We start from the raw sequence: 16,185 nt of genomic DNA on the forward strand, positions 1-16,185 counted from the left end.
CACCATGCTACAAAGCAGGCTAAGCCATTTGTGTGTTCGAGGTGGAACGTTTTAATTACTGGCATCGTATAAATGAACGAAAGCCGAATCCATAAGCTCTTTAGAAGAAAAATGCTAATATACCAGGAATTTGGGATTCTTGGCTCTGGCAGAAATGTTCATAAAAGCTAGCTCTTAATTTGTAAATAGGCTCCATGAAGCTGTCCCTGTAAGGAGAATTTATTTTCCTTAACACAAGTTCTTTTAAAAGAAAAGGAAGAAAAGGACCCTGGCAAGGAGCTGTAGATGCCAGCTGGTGTGTGCCCAAAGGATGGCACCATCAAAACACCTCCCTGTCTCTGGTCCTTCCTCACTGTCTCCTTCACGGTCATGACTCAGTATCTGAAGGAAAAACTTAACACAACTACATTTTCACACCAAAGAAATATAAAACACACTATCACGTGCAGACTTGTCTGCTTAATGCCCACACATCAAGAAGTTTAAAAAAAAAAAAGTGGTTATTGAATAATCACGTATAAAAGCCTGAAGGGACCATTAAGACGGTCTAGGATCCAACTCTTATTTTATGGTTGAGGAAGTTTAGCTTTTAGAGTTAACTAATTAATAGCAAACATGCGCCTGGCAAACATGTTGTGTGACCTCTGTTTCAGTGTTCATTTTATGGAGCATTTTTTACAAGAATCTTGATGTCTTGGTGCCTGTGGGACAAAGGTGACAGACTGGTCTTTCAAGACTCTCAACGAGATGCCACAGCTCCTATTTAGGACAGCAAAAGCCCAAGACCACGACGGTGGTGGCTCTCTCACCCCGGTGCTCAGTCGGCTGAGGCAGGAGGGTCAGAGCGCCGGCCAGCCTCAGCTAGTACATTTGGCTCCTTTGCCTAAAATCACTTTCAAATGCTCTGAGTTTTCAGCCAGTCTACGAAGGTGACAAGAACTGTCAACCAGCTATGTCCCTACACGCTCTGCTCAGCCAATCTTCCTTTTCTCCATTTTCTTTCTTTCCCCTCTGGTGTAGGGGTTTTGAACTTGGCAGGCATTGTACCCCTAAAGCTATGTCCCCCACTTGCTCTACCAGTCTCAATCAAAGGAGACAAATCCCACCCCTCGGCAGATGACTCTGAGTTGTCAATGATGCCCGATATTTAAAAGCTTTGGTTCTCTGGGAGTCGAATTTTCCTCCAGACGGAGGCAGGAGGATCAGAGTGCTGGCTCAGGCCAAATCGTCTGAGGTTCTCCCTTGTGACAGCAGGTAAAGCAGAAGGGTCCTCAGATGGCTTCGGTTTTGTTTTGCTTGTGTGGTAGGAAGTGGATTGAAGCTCCAGGAATAGGGTCTTCCATTATTGGCAGCGGGTCCTTACTGTATGGCCACCTCTTCCTTTCTGTTAGACTGTGAAGGGAGGGGGGACTACATGCTAACCCTTCTGCCTTGTGTTGGTGTCCGAGGGCAAGGGCGGCTGGTCAGCTCTTCTGCTGTGTGGATCTGGGCATAGGATCAAAAGGCTTTTCCACATATGGCGGCCGTATTCCAGTGAATGACTCCTGCAGCCCAAGGAGGACTGTTCCAATTGGCCAGGAGCTTCAGTGGGTGGCTGTCTATTGCTACAAAAGATAATGAACCAGATACATCTTTGGCTTTTAAATACCATCAAATTCAGCTGATGGGAAAGGAAGGTTTCACAAAGTAACATGACAGCCCTGCGCACAGTTTCTGAATGAAGACAGCATTTCCCTGGCCACTCATGCGAACGTGATTGAGAGCTAACAGAACTGGGCAGGACTGTGGGGTTGAGTTCAGTCTGCTGCATAAGGCGATCATCAGCTTTTAGAAGCAATGTTGACCCTTAGCTGTGAGCGTAGAGACGGATGCTCATTTCAACATGGCTCTGTGTTCTCCTCTGGCGATGTGGGAGGAGAATTCATAGCGATCGTGGCTTCGATATCCACACATGTTACACTCAAAAGGGTCACGGAAACCATGGCACCCCATGTGGATGGTGAACATCACATAATCTAGGAAGAGGACGTGGCAGTGGTCACACCGGAACACATCCATCACCTCCCCTTCTTTGTTGATCACTTTGATGGAGTCCCTCAGGCAGATCGGAGGGGGCTTGAGGAGTTCAAAAGAGCGAGGTACCTCCTTCAGAAGCGGCATCCCGTTGCGGGCCTGGGGGAGGACCATGTGGCTTTGCTGGTAGATGTGATTCTGGCGATCCTCGTGATTGCTGTCGGTGTCTGTGGAGTCCTGGGCACTGTTATTGGGGGACAGGCCTCGTTCAGAAGGCAAGATCTTCTCTGGAAGGAGGATCCGTTTCTTTTCCAGCTCCTGTGGGGCCCCATTGGGCATATCGGACCGAGTAAGTGCTATGGGGTACATGCTGCTGATGACTGGGACCATCTCAGAGGTGGGAGCAGGCGGAGTCTGGACTAAGGGGCGAAGGGCTTCAGCCCCGAGATAGCTGATGGCGTTATTGATGGCTTGGTCCATCATCCGGGTCTGCATCATCTCGTTCTCTTTTTCGTACACGTAGCCGGGATTGTAGTTGGCGTCAAAGCAGTGGCGCTTCTCACCTGGAACAGGCGGGAGGGGAGGTTACAGAAGAAACAGCAAGAAGTAGAGTGGGGAAAATTTCCCAGAATCCTCCAGAAGAGGGAAAGGCTAAGCTGCTCACTGGTGCAGGGGGGACCTAGCCTCGGGGAGGGGGGTACCCAGCCTCGAGGAGTCTCAGGGGTACATCAGTCGCATGGGGGGTGCTGTACATGTTTGACTTGTCAAATTTAAGCCAGTGGATAAAGGACAGGGGCAGAGATGTCCTTAGGTGAGGCCATGTTGTGAGGTGTGCCACTGGAGGAAGGGGGTAGGCACAAGAAGCAAAGACAGCGGGACAGGCTGGGGGTGGGTGGGCTGTCGGGAGCCCGGGGGGCCGTTGCTCTTTCACTGTGTTAAAGTGCTGGCAGTGTCCTGACTACTCTCCAGCTTGTAATATTGGGCGCTGTGGGGAGCAGGGACGGCAGTGGTCAGTCGCAGCAGTTTGCTCTGGCCGTCTCCTAACTTACTTTTTACTAATTTAGCTCTGGCACCGTAAGAAAACACGGCGATCAGAGGAATCAGCTTCTGTTCTTGAGTGTCCTCTACTCTTACAGGGCTTAAACGAGACCTTCAGGCGTAAAACTGGAGACAAGCTGCAGTGAGTGTGGTCGTCGCACGAGGGCTGCCCATCTATAGAGGATTATGGTTTGATTCCAAATGCCCCATTTGATGTTTGTTAAAAGTGTGTGTGTGTGTGTGTGTGTGTGTGTAAGGTGTTATATAAGCAAAGTGAGGCCATTTGGTACGAACTGTGTATTTCAACATTAAGGGGATGCCAAAACTTCAGAAGTACTCTGGGAAAGGAATGAGTTCTTGGGGGGAAAAAATCTAACTCTTGAGAAGGATCTTGATCAACTGGCAGGACCAGGATTGCTCTGTAGGAGGGAGGAGAGGAGATGAGGCCTGAGAGACGCAGGCATGTGGAGCACTGTAATATCCACACTGTGATGTCTACACACTGAAGTAGCAGTGGTGGTTGACACAGGTTTCAGCCGCATGAACTAGTTTAGGGTGGTTTGATTCTGGTTCCATCGGCTACTAGTTGTATGACCCTGTGAAATGAACACAGTAACTCCTCACGGGGTCACTGGAAGGCTCTCAGGAAAAGACCAGGCACACACAGCTCCTGGCACTTGCAGGCATCTCCTTTTGTCTTTTCTCCTTCCTTTCTCCGCCCCTCCTTCCCTACTGCCTCCCTCCCTCCCTTCCTTCCTGCTTTCTTACATTCATTTTGCTTTGTGCCTAGGGGGGCACACGTGTGCCACTGCGTGCTTGTTGAGATTAAAGGACAATTTGTGGGAATCAGTTCCACCATGTGGGACCTTGGTTTTGAACTCAGGTTGCCAAGCTTGGCACCAGGTACCCTTATCTGCCGAACCATCTCACTGGCCTGGGGTTTTCTGTTCATAGTGATCAAAGTTAACAAAAGTTTTGTGTGCTTCCAAGTCGGTCATACCCTATACTGTGGGGAAGAAAAATCTGGGGGAAGAAAAAGAAAAGGAGGTAGGCCTAGAATCCACACTACTCTACAGAGGATGACCTGCCTGGGCTACAAAAGGGGTTCAAGGTCAGCCTGGGCAACTTTGTGTATCTTTGTCTCCAAGATTAGATAGGTCTGGGGTTATAGCTCAATGGTAGGGTGCTTGTCTCTCTGTGTGAGGCCCTAGGTCAATCTCAGTACCACAGTCAAACAGAGGACCCTTGAAAACACACAGTAGGGCCAAATGATAGGCATTCTGAATAACCAGCTAGAGTGTGATCAGATTGAAAGACACAGCAAGTGGCTACCTGCCTCTGAGGAAAGGCGGCTGTGATCAGTGAACAGCCATGTGTGAGATGTACCAGACCAAGGCAGGAGGCAGAGAGGTCAGCTAGCATCCCCACGACCTTGTGGATATGTTACTTCCCACACTAATATCTGAGAACATGAAAAAAAAATGACAAAGAAAAAAGAAAAAGCCCTAACTTGACAACCACTAGGAAGCCACAGAAGAATGTACATGTTTGCCAAAGTAACCAATGGGTTTTCTTTCCAGCTCCCAGACTGGCTCTCTTCTCGATGATGATGGCTGCTTTAAGCAATGACACCAAGAACAGGAAACACCGAGGTCACCCACACCCGTTCCCCTGGAAACGGCACAGGACTGATGAAATCTGGTTTCTTAATCTTTTTAAGGTCATTTCCCAGTGTGGCTGGCTCTGCTAAACTCCCTAAAAGCCTGGAGATCTCTAATCTCTGTGTCTTATGACAGTGGGGCTCTGGGAGGTTTTCAGGGTCACATAGGCACACCACCACCTCCACTTGCACCCGCACCACCTGAAGCACCTCACAGCAAACAGCTGGGATGCCACAGGTGGAAAGAGACAAGGTAGGAAGGGAAACCAAGCCCCTGGAAGCATGGAGTCGGGTGACTGAGTTGTGTGGTTTAACGCAGACCATTGTTCGACGAGGCAAGGGGAGCGCCCCAGATCTTCACTGATCAGATCCTCTCATCCCCCAGTTACCGTAACCTGATCGCTGCAGATGCTTATCAGTCACCTGCAGACCGGATGACTCAGTGTGTATGAAACTTTGAAGGGGTAGGCTACAGTAATCGAAAAGCCAATAGCTCACGTTTCTTTAGTACCACACTCATAAAAAAAAAGTTGGGCAAACCACAAGGGTGTAACTGCTTCCACGGCAGCTCATAGAGACTGATGAAGACACAAGTGATCCCGAATGCAGGATGGAGGCTGCCTGCTTGGGCCAATCATTCCTCATAGACCCTCTTAAAGGTGGCTCACCTATGTTTGGTTTTGGTATTTCTCAAGTGAGTAGCTGCAGACCTATATTGAAGCTGGGAACATGGTTGCTGGAAGCCTAGAATCCCAGATGACTTAAAGTTCTGTCTGCAGGGGCTAAAGCCAAGATCCACTATATGTTGTATATAAGATATTAATGACAAAAGCCACTTTTATTTTGGCCCTACAGCACTGAGCTTTGTGCTATACAGACTTAGCTCACTGACACTTTATCAGCCCTTCAAGGCTGAACCGCTGTTAAGGTGGATTACTGTCTTGGACAGAAGTGGGACCGAGAGCTCAAACTGCTTCATATTTTCAAAGGTTGTTCGTGGTGGTTGGAGAGCCAGGCTGCAATTCAAGGCCACATCTTAGCACGTGCTGGATGCTTTGTTGCTCCTGGTGGCTCAGCCCTCCACAGACAGTGGCCTCAGACACTCTGCTGGGATAGTTCTCAGAGATGTGGCAGAGGGCATCTAGCGGCAACAACTGTGGCACTTGGGTTTCTAATTCTCACAATCATCAGCATATGTCAGACTATGCGTTTGAGACTCATCGACTATGCAGACCGTCTGCGACGTGCTTAGCAGAGCGCTGGGCACACATGAGCAGGAGCACTCGGAAAGTGATGGCCTCTTCGTGTTATTACTCTGGAAAATATGGACATCACTGGAACCCACAGACAAGTTGTGGCTTTTATTTACTTCACTCTGAGGCAGCATCCTCCACACTGGCTCCGTGGAGGAACCGAGTGTCTCACAGACGGGAGCATGGGGGAGGAAACTGTGAGGCACTTCAAAGATGTGCTAGAAAAGTATGGGCGCGTGGATCTTCCACTTGCCCTGGACTCAGAGGTGGAGGAGGATGTTGCAGCCACAGTGAAGGGCAGGAGACTGTGGGAGGGAAGGCATCCAGACATGGAACTTGGAAAGGAATGCCCGGAAGTGAAAAGGAGCCCAAAGAAGTATGAAGGAAGAGCACAGGGAGGCTGGGCAGAGGTCGTGAGGTTTCTCAGGTCACTTGATGCCATTTCTTCCTGCTTCCTATTATGTGTTATGGCTGTTCCCATCTGCTGTACTGCAAGTGCATGTCAAGAAAGGAAGGGGGGAGGGAGAGAAGAGAGGAGGAAGGAAGGAAGGGAGAGAGGGAGGGAGGGAGAGAAAGGGGAGGGAGAGAGGGAGGGGGAAAGAAAAGGAGGAAAAGAGAGGAAGGGAGGGGAGAGGGAGAGAGGAAGGAAGAGGGAGAGAGGGAGGAAGGGAGGGAGAGAGGAAGGAAGGAAGGAAGGAAGGGAGGGAGGCAGAGAAGGAGGGGAAGAAGGGACAGAAGGAGGGAGGGAGGAAGGAAGGGCAGATAAGAAAAAAAAATTCTGTGTTCAGTGGTTGTAGTGATTCTGACTTCAACATAAGGATGACTGGGGTTCATAACACTCCCTTCAGGACATGGGAGTCAGGCAGCAGCAGGTGGGGGGGTGTAAACACTGGCTGGGAGACCTGAGCTGGAGACCCCACGGTGTTGTTGCCCGGGTCCTGTCAGCTGTGACACGCTGCTTGGATATAAGGAACTGCAGGCAGCCCGGACAGTTCTTCCCTCTGGACATAGAACCGCTGCCTTTAGGGTTTCCCTGCCACCAGCTCTCAGGCACCAGACTTCTGGCTGCCCAGAGCTCCCTCAGCCCATGAGCCATGTTCCTGAGGAGGAAGGGCCATCCCTGGCCTCACCATCCAGCTGCTCTGGGTCTGCCCTGTTTGATCTAGCTGTCTCTCCCCACTGCTCTGGTCTCCTTTACCTCCTGAGTCAAAGGACTTCTCTGCAGGTTCCCAACATCCTTAGAAAGTGACTTAATTAAGAACATCATAATGTCTATGGAACCAGGGACACAAAGACTCTTTAACAGATGTTAAAATCTGCTCCCTTCTGCTCTGTTAACCAAAGTAGGTGAGGTCTCATCCTTGGGGCTTGCAGAAGTGTCAAAACCTCACTCACATGTTTACTGACAGTGACAAAGGCCTTTTTTTTTTCTTTATGTTCCTTCTAACACAAGAACTTTCGTTAATAAAGTAACACATAGAATTTTTTTAAAAGGGAGATTTGGTGAGTTCTGTTTGTGGGGTGGGGTGAGGGAGAAAACCAGGAAAAAGTAAAATTTAGCCACAAGTTATGTTTTCCTTCCTTGTAGGAGAGAAATCTGCCCTCTGTTTTGGGCCAACTATTTGGGGCTAGCCTGACTTAAAGGATGGCCCAACACCATTTACAACAGGACACGCTTCAGGTCAGAATATGACAAGCACTTCCAATCTTGTCTTTTGGGAAGAGATCATCTTGACATGGATGAGAGCCACCACCCCTACAGAGCTGCATGGGAAGGGGTCCTCTAACAAAGTCCTGATTGACCTTTGCCCTCACAGTTCAAGAGGTCAGGGTTGCAAGGGCTGGTGGGAGAAGAGCACTCTTTGCAAGGAGGAAAGGGAATGACTCATTCTTCACAGCCTGCTTGGTGCCTGATCATGGGGCACTTCAGAAAATGGAACACTTCAGAAAATGGTGCCTTGGAAAGGGAGGAGGGAAGGGAGCACTGGCCTGGGCTTATGTGGCTGCATCCCACATCCCACATCCCACAGGAGGTGCTCCCTTGACCTCACTGCTTTTAGGTACAAAGAGTGGTTAAGTTAGATATTCCAAGGGCTTTCCCTCCACATTGGATTTCCCTTCCTTCCTCTCTCCCTTCCTCCTTCCTTCCTTTCTTTACTTTCTTTCTGTGCATATATATGTACATACCTCATCTTGTGTGTGTGTCTTTCAAGATTTCTTTCTCTCTCTCTCTCTCTCTCTCTCTCTCTCTCTCTCTCTCTCTGTGTGTGTGTATGTGTGTGTGTGTGTGTATGTGTATCCATATGCAAGTGGAGGCTAGAGGTCCATCTTAAGGGTGTCTTCTTTAGTAATTTTTCTTCTTATTTTTTGAGACAAAGTCTCTCACTGAACCTAGAGTTTCCAATTTAGCTGAAGAGACTGGCCAGCATGCTGTTGAGACTCCAGATGGTATTACAAGAGATTTTATGTGGGCTCTGGGAGGAGAGATGAGTAACCAACTCTGGTCTTCATGCTTGCATATCAGCCCACCTACAACAGGGTTCCACCATCTAGCTCTACCTGGCACAGAATTCTTAATACAGAACCAATTGGCCTGGAATTCACAGAGATCTGTCTGTTTCTTGTGTGCCCTAAAAAAAGTCTCATGACAAAGGCTCAGGATATAAGTTAATGCTAGAAGGTTGGGAGCGTGCCTCATAACAAGAGTTCCACACATCTGACAAGACCTCTCCCTCCCTCCCTCTCTCTTTCCCTCCCTCCCTCTCTCCCTGCACCATTCCTTGAGGTACTGCAATACCAGGTCGATGCGTGGAGTGGACGGAGCAAGCTCCTATTCCAACTCTTAGTTCCAAAAATCCGTTTAATATATTGTCCTCGGATAGAGGACGTATCAGATATTAAACTGATAGGAACAGATACTACACTTGATCTTAGCCAAAGGCCAAGAAGCGATTTTTTGTTTTCTGAGGGAGCATCTTATGCAGGCTGTCTTCAACACTGAGATGACCTTTTCCCTCTGCCTCTCAAGTGCTGGGGTTACAGACATTAGAGATACCCCACCCCTCCCCCACCCCGGGTTACTCTGTGTTTGCTGCATGGATGAGTACAAGAACACCAAGCAGGCTGCACAGTGCTGTCCTACGAAAGTTTATGCACGTAATTATTTTATCTGGAGTCCGAGCTTTAAGATTTTTTTCTTCAAGTAAAAAAAAAAAAAAAACAAAAAAAAAAAAACAAAAAAAACCCCAAAAACACAACCACCACAAGCATTAAAGACTAGGGATGTTGTTCACTAGAGCGTTTACATCACATCACTGAGCACTTACATCACATCCCGGTGGCCCCTAGGAGCCTCCCTTCAACCAACAACAAAACAACTCAGATCAAAGCTCAATGCTGATGTATGACATGAACTCTCTATCCTTAGGGCCTGGAGAAGAGGTTGCCAAATCACATGGCCAGGTTCTGAAACACAAGCTGGTTCTGCCTGACATTTTGAATCTATCTTGCATAGTCTTGAGGGGCCTTCCTGGTCATTTCATCCTGATTTAGTTTTCTCGTTCACAGATGAGTAAACAGGGGCCCAGAAAGGATTGTCTAAATGGCAGAGAAATGCAGGGAAGAGTTCTGTGAATTGCACTAAAGTAACAAATTCCAAAAAAGAGAAAAATGTTTAAAAAGACCTCAAATGTTCTGGGTTCTGAAGCTGACTCTGTTCAGTTGGTGCATACTGGGTGCCTGCTGGGCTCTAGAGTTAGTTCCAAAGTTAGGTCCACACAGATAACCTTAGATAAACTCTATGGGACACTAAATAAAATCTAACTTGTAAATATGGGACAGAGTAAGGTAAGTAAGCAGAAACACCAGCTTCAGTGACAAAAAGAACACAGAATATATCCAGCCAATAACAATAAAGTAAATGGGCAGAAATACCAGCTTCAGTGGTTTTAAAATCTACAGGTTCTTTCAATATGAAATTCAACTGAATGTCTACTTAGGCCTGAATAATAGACCGGCAAACCAGGAGGTGCTGGTACATGCTTGCAGTTCCAGCAATGTGGGGACGGGGTAGAGGCAGGCAGATCTCTGAGTTAGGGCTACACGGAGAAACCCTGTCTTAAAGAAAAACGAAAAACAAAACAAAACAAAGTAGACAGGCACTTGTATGTGTAAAAGCCACTAAAATCAACAAATACAAGAAGACTAAAGTTAGGAGCAACAAGCAGCTTTACAAAAAGGTATTGACAGATTTTAAAACATTATCAGTGTCGAGAAAGAGTTTTCTTTATGTGATAACAATTTTTGCTCAGCACCACCAACTTTCAACTTATAATAAAACTGACACATTCAAACTCAGCTGCCTAGTTCCCAGCTGCAAATCTATTTTAGACACTATGGTCCCAAGTATGTAAACATCTGGGCAAATAAAGAAATAGCCTCGCCATTTGTAAGTCCCAACACTTGTCTGAACATAATTGTCTGTCGTCCCACTCCATGGTGGCTTTTGACAATGTGAAAACCAACAACACAAAAGCTAACTTCAACAAGACAGCGATCAAGTCAAACTGAGTTATTCAAATCCACATTTTTCTCCATCAATGTTCTGTTAAAGCCAGCCCTCAATCAAATTCAAGAAAATATGGTGATGCGCTTTAGAACATTAAAAAAAGAAAGAAAGAAAGAAAGAAAGAAAGAAAGAAAGAAAGGTTGGAGTATGTTAACAGAACCAACTTGTAACATATCATTGCAAAATTTTACCAAGATGCTATCTTGGACATTTTACTGGTGTACGTTGCATAAATCTATGCAACAGATGTCATTTGGGGGAAGAGGAAGGAACAGCATTTTTAACACCAACTCCATTTAAGAAACAATACCAAATGTTCCCCTCTTCTGTAGCTAAGGCTTCTGAGTTAATATTTTCTAAGTCTATATACTACCGCCATCCAAATGAACCAGCCACACAGAGTAAGAAGCCTGGCTTTAACAGACCGAGCTAGGCAGGCCTGGGCAGTAAACAGCTCTGTGTTATCTCATCCAGGGCATCTGCTGTCAGAATCGAGAAAGGGCCGCGTGTTCTTACCAATGAATTTCTGAGGCATCGAGCTTTTTCGTTTAGCCACATTGCTTGCTAATCTGTCCAGAACGAGAGCTCTTTCACTTCCCATCTCGGCTTTGATGTGTCGCGCCTCCACACTTGCTGGTTTGGAAGGAGAGGGAGAAGAACACACTGGTAAATAGAAGGATGGGAAACGGGTGGGGAGAAGCGTCCTGTCTGATGCACAGCGTAGCCATTACCTGTTCTTCCTGCTCAGATTTCTGCCCCTGGTACCTGCTGTGGTCAGCGAGGCCAGCTCAGGGGCACATTCAAATCGTGCAGTCTTAGGCTGAGATAGGAAAGCATTCAAATCTTGCAGTCTTATGCTGAGATGGGAAAGCCCAACACATCCCCAACTAGTACCTTCATTAGCATGAGGAAGTGTTGAAGAAACAGCTTGGATGTGGTTGGTTGCAGAAAAGATAGATAGATGGAGGTCTCCGAACCCCCATCGGCCTTCTTTCTGGTTCTGAGTAACTGCACATGACACCTGCACCCTGATATAATTTTTCTTAACAACTTTGAGAAAAAAAAAAAAAAAAGAGGGCACAGTGCCCCAGATTTACTGCTCTGTTGATGCTAATGACACTTTTGAAATTAGATACACTCACCCAGATAGCAAGAAATCTACTCAGTGATTTGGGTATTGAAATACTGAGTCATTTTCTTTCTTTACTACGTTTCTCTCTGCTCTTATCTTTCACATTCCGTTTCTCTGGGTTCTATGTGTTGCTTCTGTGTGTTCTTCACGTCTGAAAATCATTTCCATTGAAGTGTCCCTGAGCCACACTGCTGTCTTGAAATCGAAGGGCAATCTGTACACTACATCTCAACGAAACATGAGGAGTTGCCTGAGACTGTGGATTAATTATCAACCCATAATCAGACATCAGAGTGGCAAAGGCTAGAGCTGTCAGGCCCAACTACAAAGTAGTGCTGTCTAATTACCTGTCTATAGGAAGGTTCTCTTTTACTCTGTAGAGGGGCCCGGACAACAGCACTTTCAAAGTTCACTAGATGGTTTGAAAAGGCAGCTGCAACAGGACACAGCAGTTCAAACCTGTGATCCCAACACTTGGAAGACTGAGGCAAGGGGCTTGCCATGAGTCTGAGGCTAGCCTGGGCTATGTAGTAAATTGTAGGCCATCCTAGACTACCATGTGAAACTCTGGGGAGGGAGAGGAGCTAGAATTTCAGTCCACTGGAGGAATATGAAAATAGTGCCCATACAATGAACACATATGACTTACTTTGGAACAGCCAGCAGTACCCAATGACACATCACAGCTCAAGAGGGAAGCCAGCTACCATAAATATAAGACCTAAGACTTTATAGTGTTGGCCCCACTCAAGGAACAGTAAATTATTTATTACACATGCACACTTCTATGCTCATGTTAGTTGTAAATATTTTTTAAACTTGTGGGCTATTTGGTCTCTTTATTTATTCGTGTTTCCTACTCTACAGCTCTTTAAAAATGTGAAAATTGGGCTGGGGAGATGGCTCAGCCAGTGACAGGCTTGCTATAGAGGCATGAGAACCTGGATTTGGACCTCCAATATCCATCTAAAAAACCCGTGCAGTGGCACAGGCCTGTGACCCCAGCACGGAAACAGAACCAGCAGGATTCAAGAGGATCACTGGCCACACAATCTAGCTGAATCTGCAAGCCCCGAGAGACCCTGTCTTAAGAAATCAGGTGGACAGTATCTGAGAAAGGCATTTAAAGTCAACTTCTGGCCTCTAGGCACACCTTCCACATCCAAATGCCATGTGTACATACACATATATAATAAGTAAATAGTAAAAACCCTGTGCACAGACAGATTGCTGGCTGCACTTGGCTAGAGGGCCATGGTGTATGCATCCTGGCCCTAGCAAACATTGTAATAATCTAAACTGAATCTCCATACATTTCTATCATGTCTAAGGAAGAAGATGTAACTAGTTTAAGGAGCGAGATTCAAAGAGTTAATAATAGCTTTCAGAATGAGATAGTCCTAGGACAGGCTTGGGAATGGTCAGTACTTGTAGTATTGAGGCATTTGCGGTGTAAAGAGATTCCAGCACAGAGAATCGCCCCGAATCCCATGGCCTGTCAGACGAATGCCCATGGCTGCCGTTGCAGAAAATGAAGGACACAGAAAGATCTGCAGGACGGGTCAGTCAGCTTGGGCCAGAGGGAGTCAAGGCCAGATTAGAAAATGATCATTCCATTCCAAGGAGTAATTCCTTTTCCACTTCAGCACAATCATCAAAAGAACTCTGTTTCAGGTGCTACACAACATAAAACTTTGTGTGATTTTTAAAGCCAGTAATAAAAGAAAACATGTCTCCAAAAGTAAAAACAAAACAAAGCACACAAAAAAACCAAACCAAACCAAAACCCAACTACGACAAAAGTGTAACAACATCGCCAACATTACTTGACTTTGGTTCTTGTCAAAAATAACTCTTGGCTCTGAAGAGACATATCCTGAGTTCTGCTTCAGCTGGCAACATGCTTTGTGTAAATGAACACACTGTGCTCAGGACCAGGAGCATGGGCAGCTTTCAGACTCCGTAAGGTCTTTGGACTCTGGTACTTGTAGACAGAACCCTGCTACCGAGAGAAGTGGGTCAAATTCTGTTCAGTCCAGGGACAGGTTAAAATGACCAAACAGGAAACGATCACTCGTATTATTTCCGCTCACACAAACCACCACCAGATGTGGCACTACCCAAAGCCCCTTGAGCAGACAGATGAAAGACACAGCCTGGAATTTGAAGTCAGTTCCCAATACAAGGGGTCATTTCTTTTCTCTTTCTTTCTCCTAGAAGCGGGAGAAAGGAAGCCACATCTGTACTCTGGGGGTGTCATTCTGAGAGGATTAGAGTTAGCACTCTTCTATCTCTGATTGAAATGACGTTGGAAATACTTAGGGAACTTTTCCTTTTGACCCCATTTTACCACTGTGTTCTGTCCCTTGCGGCCGCTCCCTTCGTGGGCAAATCATGACCTAGGACCTACCCCAAGTGCAGTGCCTTGGTTTCCCACTTATCTTTTAGGAGCTGCTGCTTATGTTTTACCAAAGTCACCATCAGCATCAGCAGGTTTGTGGGCACACGCAATCAACATCCTCTGCGTTTGAGAGGATGCTGATGCGTGGACACGTTGACCTAAATAACCGTAATTAGGGCATGTCACTAAATGGCAACCTTGTGAGATAACATCACCTTTCTCATTCCTGGTTACCCACCAAGCTGGTCTTAACAGTCATTTCCGGATAACTCTCAACACGGCAATCAGTGACCAAATAGCTGACATTTTTTTTAAAAAGTAACATTCAGGAGTGTTCACGGGTGGAGAGATAATCTGAGGCATGAGACTTTCCTATTTATTCCTATTTCGTTTTCCTATTTCACGGCTCTGCTTAGAGGGAAGTACCTCCTGCAAGAAATCAAGAGGCAGATTTTTCATTCACTGCACCCTCCCCAGATCTGTCATTCAGCACTCTCAGATCCCAGCTCTCCCAAGCATGGGGAACACCCCCAGGGGATGAGAATATCTCCACAGACGGAACTGTTTTCTAACTGCCAAGTGGGCAAGGCTAAACAAAGGCAACAACATAGGGTACACTCTTATTTTCTTTCCTAGGCTCCCCGCCTTTCTACTTCTGAACTGTCAGACAGCTGATGAATAAAAGCATGGGATACGCACCCTTTAAACAGAGGTCAGTGTCTGCTGAGCTCAGGAGTTATTTAGGAAGTAGACTTGCTGAAAAGACAAAAGAGAATGCCTTCCCTCCATCTTTCTGACTCAACTGTCTATTCACGAAGTCTAGACTTGTTATCTTGCTACAAGAGTCTCAGAAATGTAAATGAAGGAAAACAAGTTTGGCAAGACGGCAAGGGAAGAAGATGTGAGTTGAAATGACAAAATAGGAAATCCGGTCCTAGGTGGTATTTGTTGTTTTAATGTTGTCAGGGTGGGGGTGGGGATTCTGGGATGGTAGACATCATCACTTTTGGTTCCTGAGTGGGCAAAGGGGAGGGACTGCAGTTCTGGAACAAGCTCCCTTTACATCTCTTGCCTACTACATAGTAGGTGATGTCAACTTTTATTAGCAACAGACTGTAGAGATATTGGAAAAATAATAAAATGTCATTGAAAAATCACAATCGCAGAAGTAATCAACTGCCTTTAAGCCCTTCATGAGCCTTAGCTATTTGCTTCCATAATGCATTGTTTTAAAAATCTCCAAGTAATTGTAGCTTTGACTATGCGATGGTGTTTTGCTTTTGCTTTTTGCAAAATCTTTCCTTAGGGCTCGAAGTGTTAAATGGGGCTTATACCAGTCACTGCTTCCTGTCTCTACGGTGTGGTCAGCAGCTAATAGAGACGGGAACCAGTGGTGTCATTGTGCAACAAGATTGTCTAACAACAGATCGCTATCAAAGACAAGGCAGGTTCAAACAAAAAAAGTTACACGAAACTGTTGCCCTATGGAGCAAGTAACATGAAGACTGTTAGGGAAACAGACTTGATTTTTTTTTTTTAACTTTTAGAAGAAAAAGTGTGTTACGTTGTTTAAAAAATAATGTAACTTCATCCAGAAACTATTGTGTTTGCATTAGCTCAACCGAGACAACCAGGAAGAAGTTTTAACTCCTAGACTCACAAAATAAGCATAATGAATTAGTCACCTTAGTGTTTTCCTCTTTGACAAGGTCTCTTTCTGTAGCTGTGTAGAATCTACATTGTAGACCAGGCTGGCTTTGAACTCAGAGATCCTTCTGCCTTTGCCTCCCGAGTGCTGGATCAAAGTGGGTGCTGTCACACCAGGTTTTAGTCAATTACTTTGTAGATGTTATCAGTGGTAGAGTGCTTGTCTAAAATGTACAAGGCCCTGGTTTGAGATTTGGCACTGCAAATGAAAAGGTTTATATTGCCAGAACCCATGATTATTCATACACACACACACACACACACACACACACACACACACACACTCATACACACACACACACACACACACACATACACACACACACACACACACACACACACACACACACACACACATACACACACACACAAAATGGCTCCAAGTATAATTTGTGTAAAATGAGGCCACCTGGA

General features: G+C 46.1%; 1 protein-coding gene across 1 annotated transcript in view; it reads right to left on the reverse strand.

Annotated features, from left to right (window-relative positions):
* Positions 1-1,872: 1,872 nt before the first annotated feature.
* The window catches only part of IKZF3 (IKAROS family zinc finger 3), a gene marked incomplete at its 3' end in the record, with an annotated part of 47,522 nt that continues 33,209 nt past the window's right edge, over positions 1,873-16,185 (reverse strand). The window contains exons 2-3 of the mRNA XM_080924359.1: positions 11,048-11,164; positions 1,873-2,576 (exon numbers count right to left, since the gene is read on the reverse strand). Coding sequence (XP_080780485.1) covers positions 1,873-2,576; positions 11,048-11,132 — 789 coding nt within the window. The 5' untranslated portion in view covers positions 11,133-11,164. The remainder of the gene's footprint in view (positions 2,577-11,047; positions 11,165-16,185) is intronic.

The sequence above is a fragment of the Micromys minutus genome (assembly GCF_963924665.1).
Source record: "Micromys minutus genome assembly, chromosome: 10".
Classification (NCBI taxonomy): domain Eukaryota; kingdom Metazoa; phylum Chordata; class Mammalia; order Rodentia; family Muridae; genus Micromys; species Micromys minutus.